Raw genomic sequence first — 16,512 nt, forward strand, 5'->3', positions numbered from 1 at the left:
AACAGTTCACATGTAAATGTAAAGAGAGGGCTTTGGGGGAGAAGCGAACGAACCGAGCGCATTTTATTAGCGCGCGGTGGCGAAGAGGAAAAGGAAGAGGTCGGAGGCGCAAAAGGACCACAGAAAGAGAGAGAGAGAAACAGAGAGAGAAAAGGAGATAAAAGAGGAGAGAGAGATAGAGAGAGAGAGAGAGGGAGGGTAGAGTATCTTGTAAGTCGCGCTCGTACTGACCTTGCTTCGCGCGAGAGTACGCGCGAGATTAAGCCACAGTTACCGTGACTCCAATGCTGGGATATATAAAACCAGTGAATAAATATTCTCTCTCTCTCTCTCTCTCTCTCTTTCTATTTTTCTCTCTTACCCTTTCGCTCTCTCTTTCTTTCTCTTTTTCCGTACTATGGAAAGTTACGACCGAATTTTTTCTTTTTTTTCGCTTTAAATCACGGATTAATTTCATAGATAGTTTTACTCATTCTTCTTAAAAATACAGAGATCAAGATAGAAATAGGTAGAAAGAGAGAGAGAGAGAGAGAGAGAGAGAGAGAGAGAGAGAGAGAGAGACAGGTAGATAGAAAAAGACAAAAAAAATATAGAAATAAAGAATACGATAGACAGAGAAAGAAATAATGATTGTAAAATAGAACCATTGAGATTACAATAAATTCGGCTTCTATCAATTCTTTCATTTTCTTCTTTATACCTGAGTTTACAACGAATTCGACGTAATAACGCGTGAAGCGGCGTTTACAGTGCGTCCAGAGCAAGGAAGAAACCCGTTGGTGATTTCAACAGAGGCAAGAAGAGGTTTTGCGCATTAGGTGTCTGTGTACACGTATGTAAGTATGTACATACGTACGAAAGTATGTATATATGTGTGTGTGTGTGTGTATGCATGTATATATACTTATATGAAAGAGGAAAGAGGGCTGGGAAAGATGTGGAGAGAAGGCAATTGTGCGAGGCAATCAAAAGCGCGTTCTACCCTAAAAACCATGACAAAATGCAGTCGCTTCGCTCTAACTTCGTGCTTGTATGTATGTGTAAAAGAGAGAGGAAAGAAAAAGAGAGAGAGAGAGAGAGAAGAAAAACGAAGGGGGTTGGAGCACGGGGTATAACTAAAATCTTCATCGTCTTCGTCAGGACACACAAGGATAAGAAAGTAAAAAAAAAAAGTAGAAAGCAAAAGAAAAAAAAAATCACAAGAACAAAAAAAAAGAAAAGAAAAAAGAAGGAAGCATCGAAGAAGAAGAAGAAGAGACGCCTCGAAACTCGACATGAAATTGAACTTCGACGAGATCATCTTTCGATTTGACTTCTTTTTTTTCTATTTCTCTCTCTCTCTCTCTCTCTCTTTTTTCTCTTTCTCTCTGTCTTCAGACGCATTCCAAAGAGCACTTTGGAGTAAGTCATTCGTTCGAGGACGAACGCGTTTAAGGATTTGTCCTGTGACGAGTTGGGAATAAAAAAGTGTGAACTTTCAGTGAGATGGAAGAAATCGTTAAGAGTGGAAGAAAGATATCCGTAGCACGGTAATTCTTCGGTGACGGTGAGCGACCTTCGACTATCTCTTTCTCTTTCTCTTTCTCTTTCTCCTTCTCTCTCTTTCTTTCTCTCTCCTTCTTTCTCGCCTTCTTTCTCTTTCCAAGCTAGCCAACTCTCTTTCTCTTCAGTTGAAGCTTCTCTCGGCGCATCAATAGAGTCATTAGTCACGGCCGTCGGTATACCCACGATATTTGTTCCTCGCCTACCTGCGAACCTAGCCTCTTCTTTTTTCATCTCCGCCTACCGTACTCCGGATCGTTACTTTCGAGTTTCTCTTTCTCCCACTTTCTCTCCTTCTTTCTTGCGGCCAACATCTCTCTCTCTCTATCTCTCTCTCTCCTTTTCTCTCTTTTTTCTATCTCTATCTATCTCTATCTCTATCTATCCCTATCTATCTCTACCTCTATCTACCTTTTTATCTCTCTATCTCCATCTTTCTCTTCTTCTATCATCTCCTTGAAATTTGTTGTCCTTTCTTCGTCCTCTCTCTCTCTCTCTCTCTCTCTCTCTCTCTCTCTCTCTCTCTCTCTCTCTCCATATTATATTATTAATACTATCATCAGATTTGTATCGAGTTATTTTTGATTAAAAATTTTCAATATTTATTCTCAAATTGAGAACGCAGTAAAAGCATTAGAATCTCTATCTAAGCGTCGTGATTTGTTTCTGATAAAAAGAGAGGCAATAAAAAAAAAATAATAATAATAAAATAAAAAAAGAAAATAATTGAAAAAGTTAGTATAATTTAGTAGAGAATTTAATACGAGTCTTGACGTCTGTATCAAGAGATGATAAACAAGCGTAAGAACCGATTGCGAAAACGTCTGTATCGTCTAATGAACGGTAGACGCGTTATACGCTCTCTACCACTACGAAGAACACGACCATTCGCCGACAGAATACATGCGAGGAGAACCAGTAGGGGCACTTCTTGTCGGCACCTTTGATGTGCGCGTGACGAATACGGTTCATATTTGATGAACCAACTTCTCTCTCTCTCTCTTTCTCTCTCTTTCTTTCTCTCTCTATCTCTCTTTCTCTCTCTCTCTCTTTCTCTTTACGCTCATCTCGTGATAGTTTTGCACGCGTGCTAGTTTCCAGATCACGAAGGTGATTAAACATACAAAATGGGATAAAAAGAATTCGAACGTCTAGAGCAACGACGTTAATTAAGTTATAATTTAAGAGAAATTTTATTTAATTATTTATAGTATAAAAATGATTTAATAATATACATTGATCATGTCTGGATTATTATCTTAATAAATTAATACGATCGGATATAAATCATATCGTTTAATAATTTTCTTTTGCTCGTTTACATGAATCGTACGGATGATATTTTAAATTCCAATTGCTAGAATATGTTAAATCTTTTTTTTACGAAAGAAATAATATCGAAGGAATATCTATATCCAATGATGAGAATATTCGAAAGACCTGTTTCCGATTATTCGATAAATCCGAGCAGAACAGGCAGCTCTTTAACTCGTTCGACGATAGAGTCATAAAAATGGAAACTTTGTGGAGGGAAGGATAATTCGTATATCGTGAGATCGTGTTCACCGTGTTACCCGTCCTTCTCTCTCTCTCTCTCTCTCTCTCTCTCTCTCTCTCTCTTTTTCTCTCTCTCTCTCGATCGAAACGAGTCGTTTTCCAAGCTGGATCGTCGGAACGATGAATAATTCAATGAGTAACGCGTATCGATTTTGTGCACGAATTACTTCATTAAAGTCGTTCACTTCGTGGCCCGTTAAATGAGTGGTCTTGGCTGTTCGAGCGGACTGAATAACGATTTTCTTTTGGAAAATTTAGAAGGACAGGGAAAAGAGAGATGAAGAACAAGCTTCACGTGGGAATCATCAGTGTACGCAGATATTATCGGATTTACGATCGAGTTTGTTGGAAGAAAACGAACGTGAGGATGAAGGAGATGAAGAAAAAGATGAAAATGAAGACGAAGAAGAAGATGCGTAAAGTCGTCTAATAACAACGGCAGCGTCGTTTTGAACGTCCTCGTTAGACGTTACGGAATATTATTCGACGAATATATTCCACGTCTGCTATATCCCTTTAGAACATGCCTCGCATCCGTTAGTGCCCGTTAAAGAGACGCCTCCGAAAGTGGTAGAGATCAGAGAGAAAGAGGGAAGCGCGATAAATCTAGCGGGTGGTGCGATAAATTTCTTTCGCGGAAACACAAAAAGCGCATTAATGTTAAGCGCGAACGAACGACTACTCTCACCGACGAGAATTGCCACGAAAAGGACCTTTCTGCGGTATCGACCGTGGAAAAGAGTGAGAGGATTTTACTTTGATCGATGGTGTACTTTTTTCAAGGGGGAGTTCGATCGTACGATAGCTTCGAGTTTCTTTTCTTTTTGTTTCTTTTTTTTTCGAGATCGAAATAGTCGTTAAAGTAATAAATAAGTTCGCTCGTATTTCACAGGACTCGAAAAATGTATAAGTTCTTTTTTCTCTTTTTAGTATTACTCCTTCAAAATCATATCATACTAATACATTATTGAACTACTTGTCAATCATAAAATTGTCGGAATTTCGAAAATTTGTTAAACGAGAGTCCGGATGATCGTAGAAAAGAATGCTTGAAAGAAAAAGAAAAATTAAGTTCGCAAATCGTAAAACACAATTTCATGATTCATTTAATAGTATAATATTAGTTAATTCGATTTGACGGAGGATCAAATCGTAAAAAGTTTTTAATGGAAAGATCCAAAATGGAAGAAGAAAGATGCATACAAATGTTGCGCAGAGCTACTAATTGAAAATACGATGGTCGAGCGTAACGAATGATCGAGTTCTCCTATCCTGTAACGAATATCACCTCTTCTCTCTTCTCTCTTCTTGTCCTAGTGATTTTACCCTTGGAGGACGAACGAACGAGCGGTTTAAATGAATTAGACGCACGTACGCGCGAGGTAGTGCGAAGCGTTCAAATAGCCTATAAATAACGCCGCGAGCTAGCATATAGCGCCGTTAAGCTGGATTTTCAACGAAGCCGCGCCTTCGATAGATCCGCAACGACGGCTCGCATATCGATCGGCTTCGCGACCGATCACGCGTGTAAATATCTTGATTAACGAGCCTCTCGATTACCATCGAGCTTGGTGCCGAGACATGGCGAGGCGCCTCGCAAAATATCGCGCTTACGGCTGTCACTTGAAGCGAATCCGTTCGAAACCTACTCCGTGCCCGTTATAACTCAACAACGATTTTGTAGGTGATCCTTGTCGATCATCTACAATAATATATGCAACAAACTCTTAAATTCATTTTTAAACGATTCTCTTTAACTTCTCTTCTTTTTTAATTTTTCTACGATTCAATGTAACGAATTTCTTCTTCGATAATAACAAAGAAAATTTGTTAAGTTATTATCGATTAGATACAATTTCTTATTTATCGATCAATTTTTGTACATAGGAGATAAATGAAATTCCTAAATTTCATTTAGTTTCCAGCTTCTTTTTTTCTAAAATTTTTATTGAATTATGAATTTTAATAATTTAATTATTTTTTTTTTATTTAATAGTTCAACGATTTGTTTCTACATACATTCCAAGGAAAACAAGTTCAAATTCGTGCCTTTTCTTTGACGAATTTTCGCAATAGAGTTTGTTCTTCACACTATGGTTCCATTAACGTTCGGAGAAATTCGGCACGAAGTATGAGTGGCAAAGTGCCAAGATTGCTATAGTAAATCATGCGGAATTCGTTCCCGATGATTCGATGAGTTAGCTGAAATCGCATTCTAACACTCGTACTTAACCCATTATGATTCGAATCATTTTATTTTTTTCTCTCTCTCTTTTTCTCTTTTTCAACTTTGATTTCGCTTGTAAAAAAATATTATTTCATACCTTTGATACAGGATGTATTTTTCTTGGGAAGAAAAAAAAACCATACAGTATTATACTGATTATCAAGTAAATATTAAAGCAGATAGAGAATACTATTATAATACGTTTTACAAAATTGCACAAAAAAACTAAATTATTGTATAAATTAGAAACCAAACATAAACGTGTTGCAATTTTTCGACCACACGCATTGAATGGTTCTAACTCGAAATAGGATAACAAAATGTTAAATAAAAAATGAATAATTTAAATATGTAAATAATTTAACACAGGATTTATTTAATTTATCCTGTTAATCGAATTTCTCGAACATAGTGGTAGATCTTTTGATATACTATCAAAAAACAAAGAAGAGTTTTTCTCACGACTCAGCTTCGTTCTTTTTCTTTTTTTTCTCGTTTCTTTTCTTTTTTCTTGTTCCGTTCTATTCTTTTTTTTGTTCCTTACTTTTTCATCACACTTTCCCCACTTGTCTTCTTCCTTCTCGTCGCTTCTTGTGAAACAAGCGCGTGCCGTTCACCATCCCGGCACGTCTACCATATGGTTGCTTTACTCTCTCAAGCGAGTCCTGTGACTTGCATTCAGCAAGACGCTGCAATAAATATCATAACTCGAGACCCCATGGAAGTGTTAGGTTCCAGACGACTCTGTGACCCTCCCCTGATGATGTTTTTACGTTTTACTTACGATCTCTCGAAGGCCACGTATTACTTCGAACGTGATTCTGAATATATTTATTCCTCGAATTTCTTTTCGAAGAAATCTATTATAATGTTTAATTTCAAAAGTAATTTTTTTCTAACTACAATTTATTATTTGATTATTATTTAAAAAACTATGCCAACCTAAAGATAAAAGTCATGACTATTTTAACTTCCTCGTTCCTTTTTTGGTCCACACGTGACTCCATTTCCACGTCATCCTTTTTCTGGAACCTGCACGTGGCTCAACAAGGAAACCTAACAGATGTCTTGCTTAACTTGCCTCATTAACACGAGTCACGTTAATGAGCTTGCGAACCTCATCATTCTTCTTCTTTTCTGCTTTAGAAAGTCAAGATTCTTCTTCTTCTTCTTCTTTTTTTCCTCTTTTGAAATTACTAAAGAAAAAGAAAAAAAAGGAAAAAGGAAAAAAAAGGTAAAGGAAGAGAAACAAAACCTTTTTCTTTTTTCTTGTTTTTACGAAATACGTCGATCGATCCCAAGAATGATTTTCATTTCCGGTTTTTTAACATTCGAGAAAGCACGTCATGAGCTTTCCATCAGGCTTTAGGTAGAGGTTGGTTGGTCGGTCGGTTGTTTGGTCGGTTCGATCAAAAGAGTCTTACTTAAAATCTGTTTAAAGAAAGGCATTACGAAAGTACCGCTTCGAAGGCTGTAGGAATGTCAAAAAGGTTCCATGGCAGACGGACTGTAGGTAAAGATAGATGCGTCGGTTTCCGGCGTGTCGAGTTAACGACTCGAGTTTTATCTCTTAGCTCCTGCTGCTGCCGTAGCTCCCTTCTCTCTTTCACTTTAGTCTTACTCTTTTCTTCTTTATTCCCCCGCATCTTTATTTCTTTTTCTTTTCCTTTTTTTCTTTCTTTTTTTTTTCCCCTATAAAATGTTTTCAACGGTTAGATATCTAAATTTATAACAACGATTATAAGTAAGCCATAACTATTTATGGAGGGGATGTTTTGTATGTAAATATATTCACATTTTATTACGATATCGATTATTTTGTAAAAATATTTATCGAAATTTATCAAGGTATTCGTTTCTTTTTTGCGTTCGTGTGTTCCACGAATAACGTCGCTACTTTTTCGATACTGATCGTTTAGTGAGAATTATTTGACATATCAGAAAGTTTTTACTAAAGTTTTTTTCATATTAGAAAGTATTTTTATAACAATGTTTTATATGTTTGATAATAATAAATAAATATATTCATATAAAAACATGTCAAACTTTCTCATGATACATTAATGTCAATCGTATTACAAGTAAACATTTTTTTACCAATTAATTACATAAAAACGTAGTAAAACCATTTTTCTTTTTTTGTAAGAAGGTGAAGAGAAAATTGAAAAAAAGATAAGAACTACTTTGTATGTCGTTTGATAAATATCAAACATGTGGACGATAATCAGGGAAGATAGGACGACAAGGAGAGAACATGTTTTAAGAAAAGGAAAGAAAAAAGAGAAGATGAAAAGAAAATGAAAAGAAAAATAAAAAAAGATCTCACTTTCGCGAAAATCATCTTATCGTACATGAATTTCAAAGATAGAAGGAGACGAAGGAAGGCTTCTTCTTTGGCTAGGAGGAACACGTTCACGAGATAGTGAAAGCGTAAACTGACTCGAAAGCGAGAGGTTGTTCTGTTAAGCCTATTTGCTCGCTGTGTACAGCGGCTCGTGTCTCTACGTAACAAATTAAGCTTCGCGAAGGTACATACGATGTGGTATCGTTTATCTCGATGGTATTACTCGTGTTCTCTCTCTCTCTCTCTCTCTCTCTCTCTCTCTCTCTCGGGGGAGTTAAGAACGATCGACTTAAAGAATTTCTTACGATCTCACATCGACGCGATCTCACTTTCCTGATCCTGTTTGCTCGCGGAAAAGATGCAAAGCCGTTAAACATCGAAGCGTGAACATAAAGCAGGTAACAAGAGGTTGCCAGAGTGAGACAGGTGGGACTATCTGTGTGAGCAAAGTTAAACGGCTTAACCGGTTGACTTTGCTTGGCAAACTAGCGGAAGCAAGAGGCTAATATTTAAACAGCCAGAAGTATTGCAGGAGACAACTCGCGACGCGTGCCGATATATCATCTCTGTGTTTCACATCGAAAAATAAGAAAAACAATCTTTCTTCTTTTTCTGCTACTTCTTTTTTTCTTTCTTTTGTAAAAATGTTTCGAATGTATCGATCGAAAATTATTATTCGTTCGATATATGGTATTTATTTATTTATTTTTTTTTGTTTACTATAGAATTATCATATCAAAGTTATCTTTAAATATTATTTAAGACGATACTTATCGTGTTAAATCAATCATTTTTATCTTATCAATGGGAAATGTATTTAAAATTATTGTAGTTTTTATTAATTGATTTCCATTATTAGAAATTATATATGTGACAATTTTGACTCATCATTGTTTAGATTTTAATAGTGTTAATTTGTAGGATAAACCGTGCCTAATTAATGACATGTTATATAAAAGTGACGAAAGGAGAAATGGACACAATGTCAATACAGAATTCTTTTATTTCATTTCACCTGTCGAGTAGTCGTCCCCTAAGAAAACGATTTTTTGTAGACACTCTCTACAAACAAGCTAGTATATATCTACATAGAAATATATGGAGAAGTAAGAAAGACAAGAAAAAAAAAGAAAGGAAGAAAGTAAGTCTTTGAGGACACAAGACTCGGACCATTTCCTTCTGCTTCGAGCGTGACGAAACGTCGTCGCTCATAACATACGTTTCTACTTAATCTTCTGAATCAGAATATTTCAAGATAATTTACTTTAATCATACACGACGAGACATCCTGCACCATCGTGAATTGTTTATCCCATTTGTTATAAAGCATCGGTAAAATTTTCTAAACTAATTTAAAAAAGCATTATTAAAGTAGTCTTAAAAAAAAAAAGAAAGAAAGAAAGAAAGAAAAGGAAAAGTAATTAAAACCTTAGAACGACTTACAGACATTTCAAACAAATATTTCTTCTTGTTACTTCATAAGAAAACGAGATAATTGCATTCGAACGGGAAGACATTGAATTAATTCAGGACATCGAACGATTGCATTTCATTTATCGATTTAACAACTTAACAGCGAAAGAAAAAAGGAGTATGTAGATTCTTGGACACGACGTGGTATCGATTAGAAATTTTCTTCTTTGATTTATTCGAAAGAATGTCGTAAGTGATCGGATGTACTGTTCGATTTCCAGATTGTCCGGTAGCACAACGGCGATCAGCAGTAGTGGTAACGGAGGTAGTGGGAACGGCAGTGGTGGTGGAGGAGCAGGAGCAGGAGCAGGAGGAGGAGGAGGAGGAGGAGGTGGTGGTAGTGGTGGTGGTGGAGGTGGTGGAGGAGGAAGTGGAGGTGGCAGTGGTGGAGGAAACGGAGGTGCTGGGGGAGGAGGTGGAGGCGGTGGTGGCGGAGGAGACGGTGGAGGCGGTGGGGCCACGAGTGGTGGCGGAAACGTTGGAGGGGGCGGGACCGCAGGGAACGGGATTTCCAGCGGCGATTTCCTCCGTAGAAGTCACCCCCTCTCGGAGCATACGGCCCTGCATCCCACCTACCGGCTCAACTACATGGACCACCTTTATCATCAGCTTCAGGCCTCCACGCACAGTCCAAGCGCCTCGTTACACGGTAATTACCTTACCCTTGTACTTGTCTTCGGATAATTAGAACGGCCTACGGCCTCGGGGAATACGCACTTTCCTTTATTGTCCCTTGTCTCGGACGATTACTATGGAAGACGTTTAAACAGCTCTCCTCTCTTCTTCCTTATGTCTATCATTTTTTTTTTTTCTCGGTAATACTCGAATCTTAGCTTGTCTAGTAATTTTATTTCAATGTTCTTTTAAAAGATTTTGTTTTTCTAGTTTCTTTTTTTTTCCGAAGAGAGAAATAATTTCATTCAATGTTACACGTTCTTTGAATATTTAATCTGATCATTTTCAATATATAACGAGGTTATTATCGACCTAACGATATTATTTTTCTTTGAAACTTTTTGAGGCAAATCAATTGGAAAAAAGAAATTACTTTCGAAGAATATTTGTAAGTATGTACTTGGAATTTTAATTGTATTCGTTTATTTTGATGATTGCTTAAATTTCATGATTAAATGCTATATATAAAGTATAACAATAGATAATATCAAATCATTGATTGAATAGTGTCTTTGATGATGATCGAGATTATGTTCAATATTTCCGTGAAACTATTCTATGGTCTATCTTGATAAAGTTCTGTTCAATGTCTCATTGAAACAACATCTCGAATGCTTGAAACTCGACTATCCTAGGACTTTGAAATCTCCTTAGCTACTCCTCCCGTTGGTTCTATCAAAAGGGCCCGCATTTCCGGCGGAAAATATATTCAATACACCGTACAAAGCCCTCTTGTTAAGGCTACTTCTCTCTCTCTCTCTCTCTCTCTCTCTTTCTCTCTCTTTATAGGATCCATCTCATGATGCTTCAAAATCTACTTCCCTTTTTGTAAACAATGATGATACGTGATATTCATGATTGGAACAAAAGTACTCACTATTTTTATTAATTTCTTTTTTTTTTTGATCGTATCGTGTTTTTCGATTTTAATCATTTGTTTCCATTAAAATGTTATCTATTTTCATTTATTTGTAGGACTGGGTGGTTTGGGGCCAGAGTATATACTCCACGCAACAGGACCATCGAGTACATTAGCATCGTCAGAGTTTCCCTTTTCCATCGACGGTGAGTATTATTAATAATTTATGATTATGGTATCATTTTTTTTTATAAATTATTTATTAATATATCCTGACATTGCAATATTTAAAATTTGTCAAATGGATATATTATCCGAAAGTTTCTATTGTATAGATTTAAATCGTTTAGATCAGAATTTTATCACATATTTGTCTTAGAAAAAAGTTAAAAGTTATAATCGAGCTCATATTAAAATGAATAATTTCGTGTTATTAAAATCTTTAAGAATAAAAGCAGATATTGAAAAGGATAAGAATTTTACAAGGAAAAAAAAAGATTTACGTGATCGATAAAAAATTTGTTAGATGAAGTTGAAACAAAAAAATTGGGAGCTCTAAAACGATGTACCCTAAACGAAAGAAATGTACGCACTAGAGCTCCTGGAATAAATTATCCTTGAACACTTATCCCGGACGCGCGATTTCTTACACTCTAAAGATCAGCTTCGTTCGAAAGACAGAGGACGTTCGACCGTTTCTACGAATAGCCTATGGAATTCGAGCTCGAAGCTAACCTTGCGTGGATCTATCCAATACCGATGAAAAAATTCGATAAGGATAAGCGTACGCGATATTCGACACCGATATCTCGTTTCCCTCTTCAGTTGGATAGAAAAAGGATAAAAAAAATAGAGAAAGAGAGAAAGAATAAGTGAGAAAGAGGGAGAGAGAGAGAGAGAGAAGGGGAGGCTAAGGGGAAAAGGTAGACAGGGAGAGACAAGACTAGAATAATCGTACTCGAGCTTCCATCTTATCTTAGTCGATATTTCTAAAAATGATCTAAAGAACGTGCCAGTAAATTCACGATCGATTAAGCAATTAAGAGACACACTGCCTTAAGAAACTTTCTCTCGCCAACTTGATACATTAAATAAAATCTTTTAATTATCGAGAATCGATCTTTCCCCTTCGTTTCTTTTTTCTTGTTTCGATCAACCATAGCTTCAAGATCAACAGGCAAAGAAAGAGAGAAATACCAAAGTGGATAACGAAATAACTAAAGTGGAATGTCTTAAAATCCTTCGAGTTTCGTCACGTCGATCGCTACCAGGTTGGACACTTGCCAGTCGAGTCAAGCCGAAGCATGCTGTTTTGCGTGCGGAGGAATTATGTGTGCCAGCTAGCCGTAGGTGTAGTAGCGCTTAACAGCAGGTAGGAGATCGACCGGTTAGGAGGCCGAGAGGCTAAAAGACGACTGAAAGGGTAAACGGGGCCTCGTTAACCGCTACCTCTGCATAATTGAATCGACTCGGAGCGACATGACCTCATTAACACCTTAGCGCCTACCCTACAGGTTGTCTCACAATTCTTCTTCTTCCACTTGGTATCGGTAATCTTTTGATTTTCGATACGCTTTGTTGCGTGCGAATCGATCAAGCGAATCGAATTTTCTTTTGAAAATCGTTATAAATCCAATCGATAAATTTTCATGATCGAACGAACAAATCGAGATGACGATCGTATTTTCTTGATTTTTCCTTTTTTTTTTCTTTCTTTTTTTTTCTTTAAGAATGTGAGATATCGTTGAGTATCTTTTCTTTTCTTTTTCCTTCTTTTCTTTCGATCGTTTCATCGTGATCCATACGAGGAAATATTTGTATTAAGGGATTAAGTTAATGATGTATTAATCGAAAATAAATCGATAGAATAACGTTGAAGTTTATGGGTGAATTTGAAGAGACCTGTAGCAGCGTGGCATGCGCCGCGTAGCAGAGTAGGATCGGGTGAACCGCGTCGATCGGAGTGGCCGATTGCACCAATTTACATGTCTCAATCCCATGTTCCCTTCGCGAGAAAGAGAAAAGAGCAGCGACTTACCGAGCCGTGTAGGCCTCACGGGATATCCTCGCGTATCCTGGTCGAGAGGCACGATCACATCGAGAGAAAGAGAGAGAAAGAGAGAAAGAGAGAAACAGAGATGGAAAAGAGCAAGAGGTAAGCGAAGGAAGGATCGTTCGCATATTCATTAATCTCCGTTGGGACTTCTCCAACGACAAAGGGTCCAACCCTTCCTCTGAGAACTGATAAGATAAGGGATACTAGTTTAGGCGAAAAACGAGCTACGAAAATTCGATTGATTTCACCTTGGATCAACTACGACGAATTCGACTTCTCCAAATTTAGCTACCTATTTATATTTCATTAACACGTTTAACGCATTTTATAAGGCCAAGGTTACTACGTATTGCTAAATTTTCCATTCAATCAATCGTAAATTATCGTTATTATGTACGCATCTTGTTTTATTATCGTATCGTATCGATATGTATTTACGAATGCACACGCCATGATACAAACGTGATTTTAATTTACAATTAGAAAATTTGGAATATATATGTGAGACTCGTTATTAATTTAATTACAAGGTTTTATCAATATAATTATTATTAATCGATCAAATTTAAGGTGACACGATCCGCGAAGAGCTACATTATTTTATTTGTAATAATATAAAAAATTATGAATGTTATAATTGGCATACTATTAACTTTGCACTGTCATTTACTGAATTTTGTGAAAAAAGAGAAAGATAATACCTATTTAATTGAGTAATACAATTTTTTAAATCGAGTCTCCATAAACGAAAGTACATACCTATACGCAACAAAGAAGAACAAGAAGAATAATATATCATTGAGAAGAGAAGGAGAAAGAAAAAAATATGTTCTGTCGAACATCAAGCAATATATTTGACAAGATTGACTCCGTAGGAAGCGGCTCGTTTCGTTAAATTAACGCTCGCGACACGCTCGATCGAGACGAGAGAAGAAGAAAAAGAAAAAGAACAAGAATAAGAACAAGAAGAAGAAGTACAAGAAGAAGAAGAAGAAGAAGAAGAAACAAAGAAGAAAAGAAAAAATAAAAAAAGCGATGGCTCATGAAGAGATAGAAGATACAGAGAGAAAGAGAAAGAGAAAGAGAGACAAAAAAAACAGAAAGAGAGAGAGAGAGAGAGAGAGAGAGAGAGAGAGAGAGAGAGAGAAAGAGAGATGATGCTTTTGAAGCGGCAAAAGGGAAAGGAGATACTACGGTTAAAGGGCCATTCGCCTTAACATGATGTTGAAGAGGTAGAGAGGAGACGTACCGCCGAATACGTTACCTTTCCGTCTCTTCCATTCGTTGGTACTCGCCGTAAATTGGATCACCGGTCGAATTAATAACCCACGAAAGGATAAAAGACCATTCTGGCGCATGGTGGGTTGCGTCTGCGGAATGGGATAGAATGGAAGAGTTGAGATAGAAGGAGTAAGTAAAACAGAGAGAGAGAGAGAGAGAGAGAGAGAGATTGCACAGGAGAAGATGAGGGAGGCAAGAAAAGAAGCAGAACTACCAAGCCACGAGTAACTCTATACCTGTTGTGCGTGAACGAGCGATCAACCGAGTGGAAAGCCAGGAGAAAGAAAGAAGAGGTTCTTCTTCGTGATTCCGTTCTCTCTATATAGGGTTGCTCGTGGTCGAGAAGAGCAACAAGAGAGAGAGAGAGAGAGAGAGAGGGAGGGAGGGAGGGAGATAAAAGGAGTGGTTTTATCTTGCGGAATACGCGTGTAAGAGAAAGAGAGAGAGAGAGAGAGAGAGAGGAAGAAGGAAAGAGCGAAGTAGATGGAATCAAAAAGAAGAGGAGAGAGAGAAAGAGAGAAAGAGAGGGATGTATGGAAGCAAACGTATAACCAACGATAGTGTACGTACAAGAAAGCCGCCACCGCGGCCTTAAGAAAGTGGTTTGTCGTTTGGGCTGCGGTCGAAAGCAAATCGCTGCTAAATCGCTCAACCCGCAAGATCGGCCCTCTTCTTCTTTACCATTTACTCTTACCTTCGGGTACTACATTATCTTTTTCCAAGTTTGTTTCTTGTTATCGGTATTTAGGAATGTATAAACATCGTAATTATACATGTGGATGATTAAGGATCAACTAATTATTTCTTATATTTAAGACAATTAATATTTATGGATAATACGGGATGAGAAGATGAGTTTAGAAATATCTTAATGATTCTTTCTTTTTCTCTCTCTCTCTCTCTCTTTCTTTTTCTTCCTCTATCGTTAAAATAATTAGTATTCTCCTTGTTACATGTAAACATCGTGCTTAATAAAAACATACAATCGTTGTTTTAATATTGAAAAAGAAAAAAAAAAGAAGAAAAAAATGTGGAAAGAAATTAGAGATATAAATGTACAAAATAAATCTAATTATCGTTAATTAATGAAAATATTTTTAATACAGTTTCAGCGTCGTCGAGATTAGGAAGTCCAAGAGCATCGGCGATTAGAGCTAGCCGTAAACGGGCACTAAGCAGTTCACCATACTCCGATCGCTTCGACATCGACAGCATGATTAGATTCAGTCCAAATAGTTTAGCGTCCATCGTTAATGGTTCAAGAAGTAGTAGTGCAAGTGGCAGTTATGGTCACTTATCGGCTGGTAAGATATTACTCTATGATCTTATATATATTTTCCTCTTACCATGTCCCACATGATGACGTTAATTATCTTAAAAAGAAGAAAAACAAAATGAATAAACGAATAAACAAATAAACAAGAAAAAAGGAACACGTCATGAAAGTATAGATGTACGAAGAACATAAATCATCAAAGACAAGTATAAGAAATTTAGTCGAGAAAACTGAACCTTGCTTGTCATCGTAATCATCCAGGCTTTCGATGTTCAAAGATATACCTTTTGCATGATCGAGATTCAGTAGCAGTAAATTGAGGTTCTGGCGCGCATGAAGTCATTATACAAGTGGATTACGACCGGTATATATAGTAGGTAGTACCTATACATGGGCGAGAGTCAAGTGCTTACCCCAAATCGGGGCCCACCTTGCTCGCGAGTTAAGGACCATCAGTAATTTGCGATTAAATGAAGTTATTAACGAATTAAAATTCAAGAAGCGTAGCACGTCGATCGTTCCCTCTTGCGTGGCACTTACGGTAGAACGTTCACTTTTAAATTTACCTTCGAAGCACGCTTGAGTTGTTGGCCTTCTGAAAAAAAAAGAAGTGAAAAAGAAATAGGAAAACTGAAGGATTACGACGATAAGAATCTTTTTGAAAAGGGAAAAACAGAAGGAAAAATATCAAAGACAAATTCAATTAAAATTTCATATTAAATTGTAGACAAGATTTATAAATATGTCTCATTTATTTTTTATTATAATCCCATTTGTATTAATATCGTTACAAAAGCGTTCACGCATTCGGAATTAAAATAATATCACGTTGGTCTATAATGGAAATCTCTAATGCATTTCTAATCCCTGTCACGTTTTATATACAGGCAAGATAAACATATTAATTGCAGAACTTTGTTACGGAATTAGTTAAGCATGCAACGACTATGTCTTGCATTACATACATAAAATACTTGGATAATTGGACGAATTCTTTAAATAGATACTATCACCATGATAATAAAAAATTTTTAATTATGTTCCTATTATTTTTTTTTTATATTTTTATTCCAAAAAAAAAGAAAAAAAAAGAAAAAAAAAAGATCGTCTTTGAGTATAAATTGTGAACAACCCTCGATCATTTTCACACGATCATTATCGAAACACGGTTCATCGTCTATTCAACTGAGACAGAAGCAACAAACAAAATCATTCTGTATCC

General features: G+C 36.7%; 1 protein-coding gene across 6 annotated transcripts in view; it reads left to right on the forward strand.

Moving 5' to 3' along the window:
* LOC127069771 (transcriptional activator cubitus interruptus) overlaps nucleotides 1-16,512 on the forward strand; it is a 108,570-nt gene that overhangs the window by 85,542 nt on the left and 6,516 nt on the right. For all 6 annotated transcript variants that reach the window (XM_051007215.1, XM_051007217.1, XM_051007220.1 and 3 more), the window contains 3 exons: nucleotides 9,365-9,792; nucleotides 10,794-10,883; nucleotides 15,121-15,318. In XM_051007215.1, coding sequence (XP_050863172.1) covers nucleotides 9,365-9,792; nucleotides 10,794-10,883; nucleotides 15,121-15,318 — 716 coding nt within the window. The remainder of the gene's footprint in view (nucleotides 1-9,364; nucleotides 9,793-10,793; nucleotides 10,884-15,120; nucleotides 15,319-16,512) is intronic.

The sequence above is a fragment of the Vespula vulgaris genome, chromosome 16, assembly GCF_905475345.1.
Source record: "Vespula vulgaris chromosome 16, iyVesVulg1.1, whole genome shotgun sequence".
Classification (NCBI taxonomy): domain Eukaryota; kingdom Metazoa; phylum Arthropoda; class Insecta; order Hymenoptera; family Vespidae; genus Vespula; species Vespula vulgaris.